The sequence below is a fragment of the Ambystoma mexicanum genome, chromosome 2q (genome assembly GCF_040938575.1).
Source record: "Ambystoma mexicanum isolate Mex_15411 chromosome 2q, UKY_AmexF1_1, whole genome shotgun sequence".
Taxonomy (NCBI): Eukaryota; Metazoa; Chordata; class Amphibia; order Caudata; family Ambystomatidae; genus Ambystoma; species Ambystoma mexicanum.
The window spans coordinates 318,595,209-318,609,413 of NC_090924.1; the positions used below are offsets into that span (position 1 = coordinate 318,595,209).

A 14,205-nucleotide genomic window follows, 5' to 3' on the forward strand; every position below is an offset into this window, starting at 1 on the left:
GCCGTAGCACAGGTCTAGGAGCTGATCGTACAAGTAGGAGGACTGCCATCTTAGATAATCTCAATAAACAAAGTACATGGCCACAGTAAGAATGCGTGACTCCTGACACGCAGTATGTGACTGTACGCTTCGGCACCAGCAGTCTGGGTTCGTGGGCCCCTGCACAGGTGAGCACTGCCAGCTGCCAGTTAACATTCATTCTGTTCAAACCCTTTTATTAAGTGTTATATTTTTTGAACTGGCGAAGTCCTGAGGAAGAGCTGCAGTGAGCAGGCAAGACCTGCGATTTATGTTGCCCTTCAAACAAGGTTTTCTCTTTTCTTTAACAGTCTGCCTGTGTTACTCGATAAATGTAACATTTTCTACGAGCATCATAGAAAGGTCTACGATAAAATAAAAGATATGATAAAAGGCAGGGGTCCTCCCACATACTGACCAGCGATTTCTGGGGTATTTCTACCACATTGCTTAGGGGATGGACTTCCCTGTTGAAATAAGTAGGCCCGTATTTGTCACTCGCATCTCTGAGGGTAACAGGGGAGAGCATGGTGGGCTCTTCTTTTCTTACCCTCCCTTATGCTCGGTGTAGAGAACGCCATGGGAAAGAAATGCCCTACGACTGCCTTTGCCTCCTTAAAGCCAGAGGAGTCGGTGTCCCCAATGGACTGGGAGAAATCATTTAAGCTGAGGTTGGTGATTAATTGGGAACTTGGGGTATCCTCCATGTGCCTCCTACAGGGCCTGCATCATGGTGTGGGTGGGGGCTCGCAACCCCCAAGGGGACCCCAGTCTCATCATCCAGGATCCAGCATGGTACTTTGTCACAGCACGTATACCATAGAATATGCAATCATAGAAACAGAACACAGAGTAATGATTGGAGCTATTGAGCTTCTCACCATGCTTCTCAACCAGCCAATACATGGATACGTTCAGAGGCGTTTTCACAAAAATAATAAGAGCCTATACAAAAATTACTTTCACAACAGAGGCGACTGGAAGTTAAAAATAGATTTTTATTTCAATGTTAAATTAAGTCCAGCAGATGCAGGAATACAAATTGGTCATGGTGAAAAAGTACTGACAGTTTCAATGAAACTTCACAGTGGTCTCCAAATTCACAGGCTCGCCTAAAAATCATCCTCATGGAGGCACACTTTGTTTAAGAAAGCCATATATCTTTCAATATGGACTCAGTAGGTGGACAGAAAATCAAACATGTGCTCCTCATCTGTTAAGTGTGTGCTTACCAATGCAACCCAATTCACCAACATTATAGGACCCAAGCAATTATAGAAGAAGTTGTGGGTGCTTGAATTCCAACAGGTCGCTGGTCATCTAGGAAGGCCCTCTAAATCCTCCCTCCAAGATTTGGATAGACATGAAATTAACAGATCACAGAGACAAAAGTCATACTGCAATGGCTGCATTGCAGCACTAGTGATGCAGCACTTACGGCCACTGTCCTGTATGTGAAATCACTGGAGTGCCTGCATCCCATGGGCTATATGATATTTTATTTGTATCGCGCTCATACACAAGTGTTTCAGAGCGCGACAGGGCAAGGGAGGGGAATCAAGTGAGGACAAAACAATGATCTTAATAGGCTCAGTGACATTAAGAATGCGCACGTGCAGGGGAGAGGGAAGTGGGAAAGTGCAGGGGGAGGGGAGAAGGGGAAAGTGCCAAGCAAGGGATAACAACAACTGGTAGTCCAGCCAGCTGGGTGGCAAGAGCAGGGTTTAACGTGCAGACAAGGGGTGTCTGATAAGTGTAGGTAAGGGGACTGTAGGGTTACAGATACAACCCAAGTGCAGGGGTTGCCAGGAGGCAGTGCAGGTGAGTGCATGGGTTGGCAGGGACCTGGGCCCGAAGTCAGAGGGTAACCAGGTGCACTGCCTCGAAGCAGACAGATCAGCAGGGGAGAGGCAAAGGGAAGGCAGAAGAAAAGAAGGTCTCGAGGTACTTCCAGAACTAGAGATGGTTCTCCTCAAGTTTTAGACTGGCATGGAGGCTGTTTCAGAGGGAGGCCCCAGCCGAGGAAAGATCTACCCCCAACTTGTTGCTTGGAGAAGGGACTGACCCCGAGGGAGTTGGAGGTGGAGGAGCCAAGAGTTGAGTGGGAAGGTATTTATGGAGGGAGAGTTGATGGTATTTTGGACCCAGGCCCCAGAAAGCCTTGTGGACAATGCAAAGGGTCTTGAACTTAATCCTTGCAGCCACTGGGAGCCAATGAAGAGATTTCAGGGCTGGAGAGATAGGATCCCAGGGCTTCAGGCCAAGGAAATGTCTTGCAGTTCTGCTATGGATGAGTTGCAGAGGGCAGAAAGTAGAAGCAGGCAGATTTAGAAAGAGGCTGTTGCAATAGTCAAGCCTAGAGAGAACCAGAGCTCGAGAGACAGTAAGCTTCTGGGGGAAGAAGAGGAAAGGAAGAATACCTCTGAGGAGGTACAGTTGGTAGCTTGACTTCTTGGAAAGGTCAGAGGTGCGAGGAGAAAAGGAGCGTGTGGAGTCGAAGATGATCCTCTTACCAGACTCATAGGTGGGAGCAGGAAGAGGGCCATGGAGGCCGTCCATAATTGGCGGCACACCACTCCTGGATAGCGGACAGTCAGAAATGAGAGAAGGAGAGGAGGTGGCAGAGGGAAGCCTGAAGACGAGCCGAGTGTCATCCGCATAGCACTGGAAGTTGGAGCACAGTGCTGCAATGTGGTGGGAAACGGGTGCAAGGTATTGGTTGAACCGCCAGGGAGAGAGGTCAGACCCTTGGGGAACACCAGAGGTAGAGGGTGAGATAGAGCAATTGTACCACCTTTGTAGGTTGTACGAGTCATGTTACTTTATACTTACATTTTGATAAAAGAAAAAAAAAGGTTTCGTACCCATTCACTGTTCACTTGTGCTATGGAGTGAAACAAGAGTTCTACAAGAGGGTTGCTGATGTGGGATGTGACATCTCCACAAATATTAAAGTGCATGCATGGCACCGGAGCTTGTAAATTAATTTTTCTTTGAATGCAGTACTACCTTGTGCAGAGCCTTATACACAAAGGACAACTATGAAGAATCAAACTGTAAAGCATTAAAACATTTTGTTATTATTGTCAAAATCAAATTATGCAGACCACTGGTACAAACATCTTAAAAGGAGTAAATAAACCCACAGAAATTCTTCAAATAAAAACATATGTGAATGGAAATTAGACTCCTTCAGTTAATTGCCTGAAGTTCATGCAGAGTTTGAGAGTCAGCTGTAAGGGGGCTGAGGGCTCAAGGACATTGCCAAATAAACTAAAGAGAACATTGTTTGCGGCTTGCCGTTTAACAGATATAACCTTGTATATAGCAATGGGTTGTTGGCTAGTGCAGTACTTGCAGGTGGGAGAAGTGTGTATACATTGAGTGCAAGGCCATAATGCTAAGTCCTAACCGTGGAAGCAGAGGCTGTAGATGGAGTTTACAGACATCCGCAACTGCAGGATTACGTCCCTGACCCAGTTTAGGTCACTGGCACAATAATGTTTTTAAAGGCACCCGATGGCAGATCTGTGAGATTCCCAAAGGCCACGTCCCTGTCGGGTCAAGACCCAGCCCATCATTCTTCTAGAGGGAGGGAGGGTTAATAGCCAACACCTATAATGAACCAGTGAGTTAGAAAGGAAATACAACCATAGCAATGAACAGTAAAAAAAGATGTCTTCTTCGTGATAAACTATACATTCAGGGCCCAATTCTCAACTGGTGTTAAGTACCGAAAAGGTTGTTAAAAGCGTTAACAACCTTTTCGGTATTTAAGACCTATTCTGAAGGAGGCAAATCTTTTGAAGTCGGTACGAATGCGCCACTTTCGGAATACATGTGGCGGTTGCTAGGATGGGTTGGAAACCAACCTAGCAACCGCCACATTCGTTACCTGCCTCTTCAGACTGGTATTCTTGTGGCACTCCTCAAGTTTTATATGTGCGCTAAAGTCACGCACATATACAGTACCATTTTGGTGCCGTTATTCTGGAGGAGTGCCACAAGAATCCGGTCCCAGCGCAGTTAAGCCGCTTGCATGATGGCAGAAAATGTTTACTGCAGCCCACACATGCAAACCTATGTTAAGGAATAGCATTGGATTAAGCATTGGGTGCAGAGATGTCTCTATTAGGATGACATTTATGTATCCTAATAGAGACATCTCTGCACCCAATGCTTAATCCAATGCTATTCCTTAACATAGGTTTGCATGGGTGGACTGAGCCCTGGAAATACATTCCAAAGTGGTCCAATATATAAATCTTTTTGCAAGGCCAACCCTTTTTACTGTGTGAACCTGTGGGGAAATAAATAGGTTGTTCTCGACAGCATTTTTGTAAAATAACGAATATGTCGTTATTTTACAAAAATGCTGCAGAGATTTCAGGGTTGTGCCCATTATGACAAAAACAGGCGCAATGCTGAATGTGTACTGTTGTGCACTACGAGGATGACCAGGCACATTTGAGAATAGTGGTGGAGCCTGGGCTTCCTGATTTGGCGCAGTGAATCATGCTCTTTAGCACGTTCACTGCGCCAAGTTAAGAATCGGGCCCCGAGTGCTGCCCATTGCTGACTGATTTTACATCAAAATCGAGGTACAAGCAAAATATCTAGGAACATACTGTGAATGGACAAACCCCATTTTAGAAACTGCAAGGAAGTAGAATGATGTAATTTAAAAGTATATGGGCCTCATTACAAGTTTGGCGGTAGCCTTGCCGGTAAAACCGGCAGGCTGCCGCCAAACTTGCAAATTTTTCCAGCCCTGGAAATGGGGAAATACAGGGCCATTACAACCCTGCCAGACCCTGTATTTCCCCATTGCCAGGGGCCGGAAACTTTTACTCCCCATTCCCATTTGAGACCCATAGGGCTCAATGGGAATGGAGAGACGGGATGCGCCGGCACCATTCGGAATGGTGCCGGTGCATCCGACATGCTCCGCTAGCGGGTGCCGGACCACCCACCAGGTCCGACTTGGTGGGCGAAAAGGCACCCTTGAGCAGAACTCGTAGTTTGCCGGTCCAGTAACTAGAGTACCGGCAAGCTTACGGGTACCGTAGTTATTGGACCGGCAAACTTGTAATGAGGCCCAATGTCTGGGTGCGGGGAGCGGGATGACGATGCAGGGAATGTTCATGAGCTTATTTTCATACATGGAGGTCTCTCTCTGTCTCTGATGCCACCAAGCGCATAGACACTTTACCCTAGCGTTTATTATTTTTCTATAAATTGTAGCTGACATGGTTAAGACTTTCCCCATGGACTACTGGCTTGTGGCAATGCTTGTGATAGACTTTATAGACTGAGCATGCGTCCCCGGAGTATATGCTGAATTTGTACTTTCCAGCAGGCCCTAGTGGAAGGACACCGGCCTGCCATTTGTGGAATAAACTGGTTCCAACCGCCATAGACAAGAAGCATCACATAAGGGACCACAACTTCATAAAGGGGTGGAGGACATATGCCCATCGCCTGAGGATGGGACCGGATGTCACCGAAATGCATCATCATGCTCCGGAAGCCGTTTAACATATGATGTGCAGAATAATGAAAAGAGAAGACGGACTGTTGTAGCAGTGCAGTGCTTGCTATAGTTTATTGGAGGCCGGAGGAATGTGACGCAAGGCCAACGTAGGACACTTCGAAGATATGGGGTTTAGCGTCATGAGGGGCATGAGGGTAGCCGAGTTGGCATTCCAAAGGGGTTTAGGCTGGAATGCTGCTCTTTTTTTCTTCCAAGAACGACATGCTAATAAACTTTGCCTGTTAATTTCCCTGAGAGCTAACGTAGATGCTTTTAGACTTTCGTTCATAATACATTTTCCACAAATTCAAACTGCGTTTGGAAAACGCCAAGAAACAGTCCATTGTATTTGCTTCACCCCTTCAAGTAGCATTATTGCTTTTGCTGGTAATGACGTAGACCACCTTGCTGATGGTATTTTCCCAATGTAGGTCGCTAGAAATTACAATCGAGATACCCTTCAGGATTACACAAACTGTGAATGTTCAAGGCTGTATTTTAATAACTTAACACTTCATGGCTGAACAGTGTGATTCGGGTCCTATAAAAACAGATCATCTCTCATGCGTCGTAGCTTTGAACTGTAAAAATGTATTGGAAAACAGTTCTGATGTACTGATAGCAGCATCTTGAACCTTGGATGACTCCCTGGATGGACCACAGAAGCATCGTTTCCCCAGGGTCCAGGTAGGGCTTGCCCGGGGAGAGTCAAACGGTGGATCCGCTGCCAGGAAGCACGCCAAATTCCCAAATTACACACAAGCTAAACGTTGTTCATTTTTGCTTAGCATACTCTCTTCTTACTCTTTCTTCAGCTCGCCATCAACATTGTCTGGAGAAGAAAAAAAAACATTGAATCAAAGATATTGTAAACTTGTTCGTGATTAAGATTGGTTACTGTATTAGAAGGATGTGAAATCCTAGGTGAAGACTGGACGCTCTCTACTTTCATGATAACTTGCAAACCATCGGATGAGTACATTTAAAAAAACATACGCGCAAGCCTCGTGTAAGACCAAGGGTGGAAATCTGGGTCAGGAGATGTCTGAACGACAGGTGGCAAATAAGTCTTGCCATGAATGAAAAAGTATAAATCTGAAGCATTCTGGGTCTGCATCCAAGGATGCGACCAGAATCATCAGTTCTGGAGCACCCTTAACGTCTCACTGTAAGGGAACGTGCTGGTTTCTCTACATTATTATATTATGACCTTTATAAGGTGGAGAAAGGGGCACCATACATTTAAGGTGGATGAAAGAAGAGTTGTGGACATTTGCCACAAAGACACAATCTAGTTTGGTCATAACAAATACGCTACTCAGCCTAGAGTAATTATCTTTTAATGAGGGTATCCACATAAATAACACCATTTTTTTATTTTTTATTTCCAGATTTAAATTTTTAACATGAAGAAGAAAGAAACAGCAACAACACTGGCAGTATGAGGCTGATCTGGGGGCAGATTTATCAATGGGTGTGCACCAGTGCAGACAACAAATGTGCTGCTTGTGCACTGGCCTTCACCTTGCAGGGGTTTTGGAAAATGAAATGGCAAGTGTGAGACTTGTTGAGCTTGTGTGCATACTGCTAAAAGCATTAGTTTAAATACGTGACAAGAGAAAAGCGCTCGTCACAGCGCTCGTCCCATGGTGACGGGTGACCAACTATTTACCAGTGTTTTCAGTAAAATGGTGCATGTCACCCGAAGCGCACTTCATATTTGGTGCAATGCTGCCACCCAAAGGCCACCATGCACAGTGAAACTTTTATTTGCCATTTACTGCAAAAAAAGTTTCTTTGCAGTAAATGGCAAATTAAAGTTTCATACATCTCCATACTCACCAGCAAGGTAGCGTACCATGAAAATTGTACTCGCCCTTCATAAAATCTCATCACAATGCGAGTGGGCTAGTACATTTTGCGAGCAGTGATGATGTTTCCCTAATGACCACTCGGTGATTTCTAGGAGCGCTGCAACGGATTTTAAAAATAATTGTCGGTACTTTTTCGTGTCTCTGTTGACACTATTTTTATAAGGCGCAAAAAGGGTGAACACACAAACCCGCTCACAAAGATGGGCTTAAAACGCATTAAAAAAACATCCACCAAGCGCAAAACGAAAGAAATGACATGTGGTGGTTGTGTTTCATCGGTATAGAAAAACAAACATTTATGCTCAACCTTTTCAACAAACTCGTGTTTTGTAATAATGTTGTTATATTTTATGAAAATGTGATTTGTGCCTGTACAAATGAACATACAGCAATTTTGGAATGTTCAGTGCAGGAAACCGGTATTTTCAACATAATACACCGCGCCAAAACAAGTTTATCCTGTCCATCATGCCGACCCACAGCCACTCCCCATTTGCCCCTGAGAAGCCGACCAACGCCTTCTCATAGGCAAATAAAATCCAGCGCCTAAGCATCGGATCCTGTTGCTGATGTATACTTTATTTGACAACCAGTGAACATATACAAAAGGCAGAAAATAAATACGCACCCTTTTCATGTACCATCACATAATATGTGTTTGTAATAATTAACACTCTTTAATCACAGACTAACAAGGCATTGCTGTTTCTATAGTTAAAATAAATGAGTACAGTAAAAACATTTCTAGGTGTACTTTATGAAAAACTTTGCTGTTTTCTTTCTCTTTCAATAAATGTTTCTCGCTTGGGGTATTGAAATTAAGTTGGGCCTTGCGGGTGTTTTTGTATATAATTTACCATAGAGAGACAAAGGGAAACATACCATGGTCTGTCACGTTGCTATAAAGTTTTGTGTATTGTGACAAGGCCTGCGCACATGCTCTGTGAGGGGAAGGGTGGGAGCCGCCCACCCCAAACAACCTGCTGTGCCCGCGTGAGTGTGTACCGGCCCACTCCCCACCTTACCTGTGATGATGGCGGTGTCCCCGCTGCAGGAGAACGCAGATGGAGAGAATTCGCAACAGGGAGCAGCAGAAGGAAGACACCACGCAGCAGCAATCTGCACTTTGACGCAAGACGTGGCATGTGGCAGAACACCGGCCGTAAGAGAAAGGAATATCGCTGAGACTCTAGTCTAGAGTCTATGCAGCATCGAGAAATAGAGGCCTTATTAATGAAACTTCAACCGAGGAAATTAACATTAAAACACCAGAAGGCCTTATCAAACGGGACTAGGGACAAACAGGACTTCTTTTCCTTGCAAGAGGTGCTGCCTGAAAAGGGGACTGGGCTTACAAACCCTTTTTGAAGCCTACCTAAGCACTTCCCCTGCCACATCCCCTGGAGCCAGGTAGGTGAATGGACAGGGTGAATATCCAATCCTGCAAATGGATAGGGTCCTTAAGGCGGTGTAATTGAGTTCTGTAGTGTGGGTAAGTTGGGTGAGGGCAGGAGGTGGAGGAGGATCGCCGACCGACTAGAGGATGCAAAATGAGTGTGGAGGCTGTAGGTGAAAGGGGGCCTCTGGAGTGTTAGTGTGTGAGAGTAAGCAGTGTGTGAAATAGCGATAGAGTAGAAGGTAGTAAATGGGAGTGGTGGTAGTAGCAGGAAGTAGTAATTGGCAGTAGTGGTAGTAGGAACATTAGAGAGGTTGTTATGGAAGTAGTGGTGACAGTGGAGTAGAAGGAGGAGCAGTAGTGAGGAGGAAGGAAGGAGATAGTAGCAGAGATATTGTTGTAGAGTGGTGGTTGGAGACAGGAATAAGAGAGGTAACATCTAAGGGCGGAGGTATAGGAAGGCTGAGTGTCAGAGAAGAGGGACAATAGTATGGTTGGAGGGGAACATCCTGGTGCCCAGTGCAGATTAGGGTCAGGAGAGACTGTGGGCCTCATTATGAGTATGGAGGCAGCCATGCCCTTAAATAAGGGCATGGCTGCCTCCATACCGGGTCCCAGTACCGGGTTCCTTCAATGAGGAATAACCGGGTCATTCCAACCTTGGAGGACCTGGTAATTCCTCATTCAAAAAAACCCATCCCCATTCCCATTTGAGCCCCAATAGGGCTCAATGAGAATGGGGAGGGCGATAATAACGGGCCCGTTATTAGCTCCCTGGTCCTCTCGTGGGACACACAAAGGACGTCTGGTCTGACCAGGCGTCCTTACCGGGTCCCGCAAGGGAACCTCGTAATAGGGCATCCCGTAATGAAGGGTGCCGGTCCCGTACCGGCATCCTTCATCACGAGAGCGCCTATGTTGTAATGAGGCCCTGTGTGTGCAAGTGGAAGTGGGTGGAAGGAAGCACCAACCCATATTTCCAATAGAGTGCTAAGCGGGGCTAGGTCAGGGACAACTAGAACACTCCTAGGGAGGTAGCCAGCCACTGCCTTAGGGATATCAATTTTTGCTGAAGGAAGAAACACAGACAGTAGGGTTCCCCATACAATATTACTAACACTTCGTTATGGACGTCTGGGCTAGGGAGGAGGAAGAGGCCAGGGCAGTCGAGTTAGAGAGGAACGTCCTTGGCGCAAAACACCCTAAGAACCCAGTAGGCCCATACAGCTATTTTGATTGTTGGAATATCTACAATAAAGACCCTTGGAACGCATTCCTGTCTCTGGTGTGGTAGCGCCCGTCACTAATGTCAAAATCCCACATGCTGCAACAGGAGCCAGTAGAAATCATTTGCAAGAAACCAACTGAAATATCCACCAAGGATGACTAAAATTCAGGGAGGTTTCTTTTTGGAACAGTTTCGGGGAAACTGATCAACTGACTTCACTTCAGCGATGTTTGGCTACAACACCAGGATCAGAGAGATTGTCAGACAATCGCAGAGACTATCCTCAAATTATGGGAGACTTGAGAAACCTATTATATCTTACATATGCATTTTCAGGACATGCACAGAAACCCTTCTTTGTTTTGCACCCATCACAAACACTGGTTTTCATTTATTTATTGGGTATTTATAATGCAACTACACAGCAAAAGGTGTTTCAAGGTGCAACAAGATAAAACTGGGGGGGTGGTCAGGTATGAAAAACAAAAACGGTCCTACTAGGCCTTGTGTCATTCGGATCATGCAAGTGCAGTAACAAGAAGTGTGGGGGAGAGTGGAGGGGGAGACGGGGGGGGAGGGGGGTGGGGAGGTGGCGAGTGCCAGTCAGGGCGGAAAAGGGGCCCATGTGTTAGGCAAGTGCTAAAGGGAGGCCAGGTGGACAAGTGCCAGGGGAATGCAGAGAGAGCAAGGGAAGAAGGTCTATGTGGTAAGTGTGAGGTACAGGGCTGCAAGGGCTCAAAGGGCTCAATGGGGTTCAGGGCCATCCAGGCTAGTGCAAGGGGAGGAAGCCCGGACGGGCAAGTGCAGGTTGTGGGAGGGTCATCGTCAGCGGAGACAAGTGCAGCAGTAGACTGGTCGAGGAGGGCCCGTTGCCCTGTAAGAATCAAAAGGAACCAGGCAGCCCGTCAAAAAAGGCAGAGGGGGACATTAACAGGGGAGGGCAAGACAGAAGGAAGAAGAGAAAATTAGGGTCTTGAAAAGCTTCTGGAACTTAAGAAGATCCAGCTGAAGTCTGAGAGGGGAAGGGAGGCCATTCCAGAAGGAGGCACCTGTGAAGGAGATAGATCTACCCCCACTCCCTGCTTGTAAAAGCGTCTGACCTGCAGAGGATTGGAGCTAGAAGACCATACAGCTCTGGCAGGGAGGTATTTAGGGAGAGAGAGTTGGAAGTAGCAGGGTCCCAGGCCCGAGAAAGCCTTGTGGATGATGCAGAGGGCCATGAACTTGATCCTCGCAGCAACCGGAGCCAGGTGAGTCATTTTAGGGCTGGAGAGATAATCCCCTGGGCCTGAGGCCAAGGAAAAGTCTTGCAGTCCTATTCTGGATTAGGTGAAAGGCGCGAAGGGAGGAATTGGGCAGAACGAGGAAGAGGCTGTTGCAGTAGTCCAGCCTAGAGAGGAACAGAGGTTTGGAGACATTGGGTTTCAGGGTGGAGGTGAGGAAAGGGAGAATGCCTCTGAGGAGGTGCAGCTGAAATTGGGCATTCTTGGCAAGATGTGAGGAGAGAAGGAGAGAGAGGAGTCGAAGATGACACCAAGTTTTTTTGCGTCACAGGAGGATGAGGGGAGGGGGACAATGGAGAGCGGCCAGAGAGTAGGAGGGAAGGTGGGAGCTGGGGTCCTAATGAGAAGGATCGCATTCTTACTGGCATTAAGGCAGAGATTGTTAGCAATGCACCATGCCGAATAGCAGACAGAGTCAGGAATGAGAGAGGAAGAAGAGGCGGCAGTGGAAGGAAGCATGAAAGAGAGCTGCATGTCGTCCACATAACACTGGAAGTTAGGAGAGAAGGCAGCGATCAAACGAGCTAGAGGGGCGAGGTAGATGTTGAAGAGCCACGGTAAGAGGATAGAGCCCCAAGGAACACCAGAGGTGGAGAGTGTGATGGGTGAGAGAAAAGGGCCAAGTTGAACCTGGGAAGGACGGTCAGAGAGGAAGGAGGTCAACCAGTCCAGAGCCAGGTCCGTGATGCCAAGGGTATCACAGAGCCAATTTAGAAGGGTGGCATGACCGAATCAAAGCAGAGGAAAGATCAAGAAGGATGACAACAGAGGGAGGGTTGTTATCGAGATTACAGAGAAAGTCTTCACGGGTGCTGAGGAGTACAGTTTCTGTGCCTCTGGCTCTCTGAAGTCAAACTGGTGGTCGTGGAGATAACCAACAAATTCAGTGTGATGGATAAGCTGGGAGATGGCCAGCTTCTCCAAGAGTTTGCCTAGGAAGGGGTTAATGGAGATAGGGCGTTTGTTATCCGGACAAGAGGGGTCAGCAGAAGGCTTTTTGAGGAGAGGGTGCACAAGCGAGTGCTTGAGGAGTAGCAGGAAGGATCCACTGCCAAAGGAGGCATTGAAGAAATCAGCCAAGGCTGGAGCAATAGAGGCAATGGTGTCCTGGATAGTTCTGGAAGAGCAGGGGAGCACCTGTTTGGATGATACTTTCATAAAGCAGACTTGCCTAGAGACCTCATCTGGTGATATAGGAGAGAAAGAGGAGAGAAGGAGGGAAGAGGAGAGGGTGACCAAGGGAGGCCTGAGAGCCATGAGGAAGAAGGGAGTGGTGTAGAATAGAGTGAGGATTGGATAGTGCCTTTCAGATTTTGAAAAGTTCAGCAGTGTTGTTAGTGGCCGCAGAGATGCAGGCTTAGCTATAGGCACTCTCCTTCGAGCAGATGGATAGTCTCTATTCCCTTTGGAGCAGGCAGCAGGCCAGTCTGTCAGAGAATGCGTTTGAAGCCTGCCACTTCTGCTCAGCAGTTCTGCACTTGGGTTTCAGAAATGCCAGGTCGGAGTCAAACCAGGTGGTGCGCTTGGAGGCATGCTTCATGCGGATAATCATGGCAGGGGCAAGGATGTCCAGAGTGTTGGAGATGGAGAGCTTAAAGTTAGTACAACTGTCTTAGACTCCTTGTGTGTACTTTCTCAGGCTTCTTCCATAAACCGCAGAATGCCACATTCCTGTCAACCCTAGGTTTAACCAAAGGATATTGGCAGGTCCATGTAAATGGACCCGTTATGGAAAAGACAGCTTTCTTGACATCTTTCTTGACACGAATGGGACTATTCCAATTCAAAGTCCTCTCTTTTGGACTGAATGGGGTCCAACGACTTGTGGACAGGATATTACAACCTTACTCCAATTTCTGTGGGGGCCTATATTGAGGACATACTCATTTATAGTAAAATTTGGGAAGACCATCTTTTTCATCTTTCTACTACTATGAGAACCCTCAGAGAGGCCGGCTTAACTGCCAATCCATCAAAACGCAAGCAGGCTAAATCGGCTGTGAAATACCTAGGCTTCTTTATAGAGAATGGCAGGGTCCAGCCCCAGCAAGTAAAAGTGAAAACCGTCCTAGATGCCCCCACACCCAAGACCAAGAGAGACCTCAGGGCATTCCTAGTGTTAATTGGTTATTACCGTATGTTTATCCCAAATTTGTCCGATAGAACACTTAGACTGACTGGCAAATTAAGAAATATGGAGGCACAGAAAATTCATTGGCCTGATGAGGAAGATTTGCATTACCATAATTTGAAACAAACCTTATGCCAAAACCCAAGACTAAAAGTGAAGGAATTCATATTACAGACTGATGCCTCCCTTACAGTGTTAGGAGCAGTATTGTCGCAAATATGCAATAAATTAAAACACCCCATTCCTATTCTCCAGTCGCAAACTCTTCTCATGTGAAAAAAACGACTCTGAAATTAGAGGCCCTTGCCATCAAATGGGCAATTATTTATCTGAGGTACTACCTTCTGGGGAGGAAGTTCACACTTGTTACCAACCACTCACCTTTGGTATGGATAAGTTAACGAAAAGACTCGAGTGAAGTGATGGTTCTTAAACTTGCAACCCTACTGTTTTACTGTGGAACACCGAAATGGAAAGGAACGGGAGAACGTGAATTTCATTTTCTGGTTTCCCTGTGAAACAGATGCAGCAATATTGCATAGGGGAAGGGTATGTGAGAAACCAAAGGGTGTGCCACCTGCTAGTCACCGGGGATCTCTCTCTCAGGTAGCCAGGGCACAGCCATCGCCTTTGGATCCAGGGTGTGGACCAGTGCAGGAAGATCACCTGGGTGAAGGGTCTTTGGGGACAAGGGATGTGGCAGCCGGTGGAAAGACGCGGTATTCATCCCTTTCCCATACCT

General features: G+C 46.7%; 1 protein-coding gene across 1 annotated transcript in view; it reads right to left on the reverse strand.

The window, feature by feature from the left end:
- Positions 1-996: 996 nt before the first annotated feature.
- MSRB1 (methionine sulfoxide reductase B1) overlaps positions 997-14,205 on the reverse strand; it is a 164,965-nt gene continuing 151,756 nt past the window's right edge. Inside the window, exon 4 of the mRNA XM_069647295.1 lies at positions 997-6,383. Coding sequence (XP_069503396.1) covers positions 6,352-6,383 — 32 coding nt within the window. The 3' untranslated portion in view covers positions 997-6,351. The remainder of the gene's footprint in view (positions 6,384-14,205) is intronic.